Source organism: Acanthisitta chloris, unplaced genomic scaffold, assembly GCF_000695815.1.
Source record: "Acanthisitta chloris isolate BGI_N310 unplaced genomic scaffold, ASM69581v1 scaffold11380, whole genome shotgun sequence".
Classification (NCBI taxonomy): Eukaryota; Metazoa; Chordata; class Aves; order Passeriformes; family Acanthisittidae; genus Acanthisitta; species Acanthisitta chloris.
The window spans coordinates 25534-34627 of record NW_008649941.1 but is presented as its reverse complement, the minus strand read 5'-3'; the positions used below and the strand labels follow the sequence as shown (position 1 = coordinate 34627).

The following is a 9094-nucleotide window of genomic DNA, read 5'->3' as shown; positions in this document are numbered from 1 at the left end:
CTGATACTGGCTTTGTCTACTTAGGACTTCTACTTAGGTGAAAAAGTATTTCTGGGTGTCTCTCTGCTTGGCAATGCTAGTGGCTTCAGACAGGCTGCTGAGCAAATGGGTAGGGGTAACACTTACATGGGGAACCAGCTTGTACATGTGTTGCTCACTTGTTCAGTGCACTTGTGTTTCTGTTGGGAAAACCCTAGATGAAAATCGACAGGGTTCTGATCTTCTGAGTTTGCTTCTGAAGCTGGAACCTTGCTTACTATTTTGAGCTTCCTGGAGAGTAGGTTAGGGCTTTGTGTTTGTGCCAACAGGCTCAGTGATCAGAACTGAACTACCTTCTGCGTTGAAGAGTAGTACAGCTCTGCATTTCTGCTTGGTTCCTGCAGGTAGCCTGTTCTGACAGGACCTTGGAACAAGCAGGTAGGGTTTGGCACATGTTTCAAAAAACGTAGCAGGCTACAGAACTTGAGTTTTCAGACAAGCTGCAAAGCACAGGGACAGTTGTTGGTACAGATATGATATTGGAGAATGCAGGTCATGCTCTATTTTTGTGCTTCAATATGATCAGGGATATATTTGCAATTGAATTACAGTGTCTGTCTAGATACCAGTATATCTTCATGTAGATGGAGACTTTTCACATTTTTCATTGATTTTGATATTCTGACTGATGCCATATTTGGATAACTGGGGGGGGGGATTCCTGTTTATATTTTTTTAAATCATGGACTTTGAAATGGGTACTGTGGTGTTTTTGACCTCATGGTCTGAAGTGCTGTGCCCTTCTAGTCAGCTGTAACTTTCTAAACTAGGGTTGGTTATGCTTCAGTGAGAATTTTCTTAAAGGCAGTTGCACTTCATGTTCCCTATAAAATTTTCTTGGTACCTTTGATGAAGGTCAGATGTAACCAGTCAGGTTTCAGAGCTATGAGAAGAATGTAGTTGCAGCACAAATGTTTTCCCACCCATGTTTGAGGGTTGGTCATCCTGAGTTACAAAGTATAGAGGGAGGAAGAACCACATTTCCAGCATCTTAGGGATCATTGTGTATAGCAAGACTTGTTTAGTATTGAATTTTTGATTGAATTATTGTTTGCACATGTTACAATGTCTGACTGGGTGGTCTTTTTTCACCACCACCACCCCTAATACATCAACCATGATTTAAGGATACCAGAGATGAAAATAAGTGCTTCTATAAGTACACAGGGAACAAAAGGAAGATGGGGTAATGTGGGCCTGTTGCTCAGTAGGATGGGGGACTTGGTTACACAGGACATGGAAAAGGCTCAGCTGCTGAATGTCTTCTTTTACTAAGTCCTTACTAGCAAGACTCTTAAGGCTGGAGTAGATTTTGCATGATTATTTTAGTCAGTATTTTATTATGACTGTTCCCTTAATAATGATTTTATGTATGTATTACAACTCTGGCTTTTATTCTGGTTCTTCAAGTGTGGCTTTTTAACAGCAGGCCCTGGTCCTGACAATTTTTTAATTTTTTTTTTCCTTTAACAAGGTCCAAACTCTGGTGGTCTTGACTCTAGCTTAGGTGCCTGACTTAGCAACCCAAGTATTTTAAGCTTGCTGGTGAAAGATCACTTTTTCATATGAAGAGTCCTCAGCATGAAATGGTAACGCAACATCCTCCAGAGGGGCAGTGATCAAGGTTTCCTTTAGTTTCTCTGACAGGCACATTCTTATTGAGACTTAACCTCTTTCTTATCTGTTTATTTTCAGTATCATCCTCTTAAGTTCACGAGTTCTCAGTCTTTGGTGAGAGTCACAGAAGTGCTCTTCACTGTGTTTCTGTTACCTTCATTCTTAAGGGTACAATTCTTCCTCACCTGTTAGCAGAATCAGGTGTGCCTTTCTGTGTACGTGCCATTCCTCTGTCTCGGGAAAAATGCTAAACAAACAACCTTTTAACCTGTCAAGTAATAATGAAAAGTAAATAGGTGGGTAAATTGATTTATGGATGTTTTTTACATTTGAAATACCAAAATACCCCTGTGCTTCCACAACTTGCAATACATACTGTATTCTCCATAGATAACATCAAAATATCAAACTGCAGGTTTCCAAGACATGAATTATTGCTCTTCTGCAGGTGGGTTGTGATGAGCCAAAGGTGACTAATGCTTGTGATCATGCATGTTTATTTCTGCTGCTCTGTTGAAGTGCTCAGGTGTATTTTAAACAAGAGCACCATTCTGTTGCTGCCATAGAACTCAGTGGAGAGGTGATTTTAGTTGTTACAGGACATAATTCACCCTGACAGCAATATGTTCTGAATATTTGTCAGAGGCAAGTACTGTGAACTTCTAGTAACAACTGCTTATAAAAGAATCTTGCAAAGCTGACAAAGGAAATTCATATGTGTGAGATCTGGAATAGGAGCAGAAGAGAGTACATATAAGGTTGGTGCAGTAAGTTCATAGTTTATGTTCATAATTTGACATCCTAATACCTTAGCAATTTTACACCTGCATGCTCTTCCTGGTGTTTTAACTGCATCAACAGAGTATTTCAGAAGCTTGTTCTTCATGTGTTTTTCCATGCATAGTTCATTTTTTATTTTATTTTTGGAAAAGGAGAATTTCATGTGGGGAACAGCTGATTTGCACTAGTCTGTGTAGCAGTGGTATGCAACTGTCAACTTTTTTTAAAGGTTGTAGTCCACTTCTGGTCAAGTGGGAAGCTGTGAATTGAAGAACTTGATTTTTAGCAAACACCTTTTGATGGCAATTCCCTACATGTTAAGTTCAGTATCTTAACTTTTAATGTTGTCCTTTTCAGCCCAGGGTAATCTGGGACACGTTTGGATTGGGTGATGGAGAAGGAAATTCCCTTCTCATGCATGCCCTTTGCACAGGGGTACCTTTTTTGTTTGTTTTGTTTGTTGGGGAGAAGATGACACCCCTTGAGGGTTGTGCTTCACCTGCTGAGCACTACACAGTGACTGAGAAGTTATGAAAGGCAGCAATTTAGATTATTCCATTGAAACTTGCTAGTAGAGTTTAGATAAGCAAATTATAAGTTTTTTGATTTAAGAATTATGGGCTAATATTACCCTTGGGGTCCACACTGCTCTCTGATTGTTCATAGAGCTTATCACTGTTTTCCTGTATGCAACTATTGCAGAGTATAAACTGATGGGGGAGCATAGACATTTTCTCTTTTTTTGGAATCCTTGTCGTTCTGGTGATGATATATGGTGGGATAATAGAGTAAAGCATTTTGGACCATTATTTCCTATGTTTGTAAGTCAGAGTCTGAAGCAACCAAGATGAAATTTGAACAAGACTGTGGTTCAGAATCACTTCTGTCCTGCAAAAGTCTTTTCCTGGTATGATGGCAGATAACTAGGAGGTAATGCTGGGCTGAAATACATGCCCTGATGTTTCAAACATTATGCCATTTACTGCTCCTTAGCTGAGCTAAAAACTGAAACTGTTTAACTCAAAGTACTCCAATATGATACTTCTGCTGTCACCATGGCTGCTAATTTATATTATTATAGCATGTCTGCCAGCAAAGCTCCGCAAAATGTGAGGAGTAAGATTCATTGCTTAAACAAAATATTAATTGAAAATCTCAGCACTTTTGTCTTTCCTTCCATTCATGTAGTTTTCCCATTTGATTTATAGAATCATAGAATTAGCCAGGTTGGAAGAGACCATCGTTACTAGACCATGGCACTAAGTGCCACATCCAGTCTCATCTTGAAAACCTCCAGGGATGGTGAATCCACCATCTCCCCGGGCAAATTTCCTTCTACTTTTGCTTTCCCATTTATTTAGGGAACTTTTACTCCATACCTGTTGTGGAGACTGAATTAAGACTAGAGTCATGGGGAGAATGAGTAAGGGAACAAATCCTTGCATTGATCTCCAGGCTTTGGGGGTATCTACCTTAGTCTATTAATCACCATTAGTCTCTCTCTCTCTGGTTGCATTCCAGTCCAGATTTGTTTGTTATACTCAAAGTTGCTGAGTGCTGCAGAAAGATCAGAGACTTGGTTTCACAGTGGTGGTGGTACTGTGTCCAGCCCTTAGCCAGCATGTACCTTGTGCTCTAAGTAACAAAGAGGTTGTGACAGGTAGCAGAAAGACAATTAGGCTGCCAGGTGAGCTGTGCAGATGGGCTTGTGGTTGTTTTTTTAATTTAGATGGATGCAACTGTCTTGAACTGTGTAGATTTGCTTATTTTGTAGGTCAGTCTGATGTGTGTTGCCCTGTTTCTGGTGTTTTCTTTCCTGTTCTGACAACAGAACTAATAGATGTCAACAGAAGGAAAACTAGTTCTGTTCATTCTCAGGTTTTTTTTGGAGAGAAATAGAGACCCATGCTGTCAGTGCCTTTCAGGCTGTTGTGATGATTTCCTGTGTGAAAAATCAGAGGAAAGGATGTAAATGATAGCACTAAGCTAATTTTTCTGTGTTTTTTAAAACAATGTGGCAGATACCCATGTGGCTTCCAGTGTAATTGTCTAACATTAGAAAGAATTAATTGGAAAATATGGTCTCAAGGACCAGAAGACAAGGAGGGGAAGACTAGGAGGAACTCAGGCTTCCCTTCTTCTTTGTTTTGGTGATTCTGTCTTTGTGTTCTTCAAGACCAGATGGGGAAAACAGTAGCAAAACCCCTCAAAATGTGGTTGTTAATATAATTGCATGGCTTTTTTTTTTTTTTTTTCTTTTCTTTTTTTTTCTTGAGAATCTTTCCCTCTCCTCTCTCTTCCCCATCCCTCCCCTTTACCTGTAAGAAATATTCTCTGGTGTAGTCTCTCTTTTTTTGCTGTCTTCTCTATGGTTGCAGAGGATGTGGAGATCCATCACTATTAGTGGTAAGGTCATGGAAAGCTCTTCTGTTGCTTCCTTAGAGCAATGCTGTGTGTTGCATGTGAATGGAGAGAGCAGGTTAGCCACTTTGTCTTGCCTGCCAGGGGGGACAGCAGCTGGTCATTCCCAGCAAACCCCAGGAAGGTTGGGCAGTACATCTAGTAGTTCACCTTGTCAGTCCTAGCTCAGGCTCCCACATATGTCCCCAAAAATCTGCAAAATTCTCCAGAAGACACCTGGGCTGAAGTAGTGGGAATGTGGAGTTTCTGTATTCCTTCTGCCTGTGATACCTCTCCAGGGTCTCATGTATATTTTGGAAGCTGGTTTAAAATATCTTTCCATGGTTTTGTGTTTCTTCTCTTTGATCCAGTCTGTTGCATGTGCATTGTCTTTAATCACTGCCTTTACTTCATTTGGCCTCAGTCCTTGTTCTTCTCACAGGTGGCAGTTTTCTTGTGTGCTTTCTGTATCAAACTTGTCTTTTATTAAAATTTCATTCTTGCTTTGCTATGAGATGAGAATAATATCCAAAAGCGTTAGAAGGGTAGCTATAGTCTGGCAGTGAAAGGCTATATGAAAATGGAACTCTTGACAGAGGGCAGGAAACAGAACAAAGGATTGGAACCTCACAGATTTAACTCTGAAAAACTGTACATTTCCCTTAGAAAGCAGGAAGATTTGCCTCCTGCAGCAGTGGAGAATACTGGCTAAAGACCCATGAGGTGGTACTGACAGGCGGCAAATATGAAAGAATGACTTCTGATGCCAGTGAAATGTTGTGGGCTGAAAAGGGGAAACAGAGCAGGAAAGTGATTTGCATAAAGTCATGCAGTTGGTTTGTGGCTGAGCTCGGACCAAAGCTCAGTGTCTTAGTTTCTGACCAGTTGTTTGTACCTGCTATTCCTTTCGTGTATTGCCATAAGCTGTTTTCGTGAAGTACGTGAAAGTGCATCAGTGAAACTGGTAGAAACTAACTCTCTCTTTCCTTTTTTTTTTTTTTTTTTTTTTTTTTATGGTCCAGGTTAAAGGCATATTTGTGACATTTGAAGAGCAAACAGTTGTATGGCTCCATGAATTGCAAAACCGCAGGAAACGTGGCAGCCCTCCCTACCTCCAGCTTTACTTCCTTACTGTGACGTTCTTATCGTGAGCATTGGTTTCATCCCTGCTGGATATGCAGTGACCTACCTCGACATCGGAGCAGAGGAAGCTGTTTGTGGGTTGGGGAGAGCCATGGCCTTGAGCTTGAATCTTTTCCACTGCTTGTATAAGTTCAGAGTGTTAGTGCTTGTCACTTTGTGCTTGATGGTGCTATGGACGACATTCAGTTACTTTGTGGACTCCAGACAGGAAATTTCTAAAGCTAAAAACATGATGGAGGTTTTCAGAAAGATAACTAGCTTGGAGAACAGTCAAAGGGAAGAGAAGGTTGAATCAAATACGAATGTTCCCGCGTTGAAGTCATTTCAGGGTCTCTGCCCAGCTCTGTCTCCGTACCTGCGTAAGTGATGGTGTTTTCCTCTCCTTTGTAACAGGTTAATTCTTTTGTGGTATTGCTGACTTGATGTTCTTCCTGGCTGTTTTACGGCTGGATACCTTTCCTGTGAAACAAATGTATTGCAGCTGGTTGCAGTAAGCACTTCTGGGTGTGGAAGTGGCTTGTGCCACAGAGTGCCTGGCTCAGAGGGCAGCCTGGATGGTGCTGTGCTTTGTGCTTGTGGCTAAAACAGCTTTGGTAATGCAGCAGTGATTTGGCTACTCTGAACAATGTTTGCATACTGTTGAGGCTTTATTTCTGTCTTTTCTGGGCCCTTAAAATGTGGTGGGGAGGGCAGGAAGTTGGGAGAGGACACAGCCTGGACTGTTGACCCCAGCTGACTTGAAGGGGTCAGTTCCATACTCTGTGACCATGCCATTCAGCATGTTCAGCAGTAAAAGCTTAGGGAAAGGAGGAAAGGGGGATGTTCATGGTGACAAAATTTGTCTCCTCAACTATCTTTGTCTCAGCCACAAGTGTTTTCATGTTTACTCAGGATTTTGCCATTTCATTATTAGCTATACTTTTGTGTTTCTGAGTTGACAACTGAAGGACTTCACAGCTGCATTACTTATGATGACTGTTTCCTTGATTTGGGCTGTTGGACTGTTTCCTTGGAATAATTTTTATTATTCCACTCTTTTCTTGTCTTAGTATTGCTAGCAGCACAAGGCTTCTGCTTTGCAGTATCATGTCATTGTCATCTTTCTCTTCCTTACTGTGAACCTGATTATGGATTTATTTGGGAAGCTGGATTCTTCCTTCTTCCCCAGTGTAGTCCAAGAAGCTGTTGTCGAGCTGCACACCCTCACCCCTGCCCCCAAAACATATTTGCCTAAGTAAATGAACTGTGGCTGTACCCGTCACAGTTGCCTGCATTGTTCTTTTTCATAGGTTTGCCAAGTCCAGAGGAGCTGAAATGATAGCTCAGTGCAAGATAAGTGGTGAAAATTTAATTTGGCTACAGAAAGCCTTGGTACATTTAATCCTACAAATTTAGAGCCCTAAGCCTGTGATGCTTTTTTTGTGCTTTAAGTAGAGATGACTGCTCAGAGCAACAGTTTTATATCTCTTTGTGCTTTCTTCTCTGCTTTGCCCTGGCAGCCATTTCTGGCCAATCCTTCTTCATTGGTGTGAACTTCTCTTGATTTGGTTTTTTTTTTAAAAAATATTTTTATTTGTCATCACTGCTCTATAATCAGTTTAAGCAACTACATGCTTGATACTCTCTGTTTTCACTGCCTGCATAATATCCTTGTAGCACTGCTTTTCTCTTGGAAAGGCAGGGAAATCAATTGGGCCATCAACCTGCGATTCTTGTACTGGTTAAAGTGCCTCATTAGGTAACTGGACTAGCCACAACCCAGAATTACTCAGGAAAGCCTCCTGTGCTTCTCCTACAGGAGGTGCCAGCAAACTCACCTTCAAACCATCTGTTACACTAGAAGAAGTACAAAAGGAGAACCCTCAGGTAGTTGAGGGCCGGTATCACCCTACCGAGTGCTCAGCGCTGCAGCGTGTGGCCATCCTGATCCCACACCGCAATCGAGAGAGGCATCTGCTGTACCTCCTGGAGCACCTCCACCCCTTCCTACAAAGGCAGCAGCTGGACTATGGCATCTATGTTATTCACCAGGTGAGGCAACTCTATAGAGATGTGTTTGGTGAGCATGTCCGTGCTCTGCAGGCCAAGGAGGGACATGCTGTTGTCTCTGCTCTCTGACATCAGTCCTCCAAGCCTGCTCCAAACACTTGTACTTGTTGAGGGATGCAATGGTGCCTGCAGCCATTGCTGGTAGCCTTACAGGATCTCACCTGCTGGGGAGTGTGAACAGTGTTTTTTAACTGATGTTCATTTCTCAGTCTAAGAACTTAACATTTCTGAGTTAGCATTCAGGCTAAGCATCTTTTGTACTACTAATGCAGCTCACTTCTCTTGCAGCATATATACATATGTAACTAGGCTGACCTGTTTTCTATCTTTACATTTGGATATTTTGAATCAAAGACATCAGTTTGTATCTAGCTCTTCTTTCCCATCTGCTTGCTGGCTATTGTGCTTAGTAAGTCATGTTTCTTGTGTGGTTGTACTTACATGTGGGGTTAGGTACTCAATACAAGTACCTAACCCACATGTAAGTACAACATATGCACCCTACCAACCATCTGTTTTATTCTGTTCACTCAGTAACCTGTGTGTCCATCATCAGGAGGAGATTATCTGATGGATAGTTTCAGATACAGGACGTTTTAGGAAAAACAAACACAGACGCACATCCCCAAAAAGCACAAAAAACTCACTCAGAAATTTGGCATCATAGATTTTGGGTGAATTGTAGCTAAATTTCGCCTTGAAAATGTCTTCCCTGAGAATGGAAGCAACTGATTAATTTCTCAGAGTGGGTCTGTACTGTATTTTCCGAACTGCAGGTATGGAGCCATGAATCCCATAAATCTTTGTGCAGGAGCAGAAAGCTGGTAGTGAAGGTGAAGAAATGCTGCTTCAGAGCAAGCATCATAGATTTTGGGTGAATTGTAGCTAAATTTCGCCTTGAAAATGTCTTCCCTGAGAATGGAAGCAACTGATTAATTTCTCAGAGTGGGTCTGTACTGTATTTTCCGAACTGCAGGTATGGAGCCATGAATCCCATAAATCTTTGTGCAGGAGCAGAAAGCTGGTAGTGAAGGTGAAGAAATGCTGCTTCAGAGCAATGCTTTTG

The 9094-nt window shown here is 41.5% G+C and overlaps 1 protein-coding gene across 1 annotated transcript in view; it reads left to right on the top strand.

Moving 5' to 3' along the window:
* Positions 1-6070: 6070 nt before the first annotated feature.
* Positions 6071-9094, top strand: part of B4GALT4 (UDP-Gal:betaGlcNAc beta 1,4- galactosyltransferase, polypeptide 4) — a 12261-nt gene continuing 9237 nt past the window's right edge. The window contains exons 1-2 of the mRNA XM_009079710.1: positions 6071-6338; positions 7778-8010. Of these exons, the coding sequence (XP_009077958.1) occupies positions 6071-6338; positions 7778-8010 (501 nt within the window). The remainder of the gene's footprint in view (positions 6339-7777; positions 8011-9094) is intronic.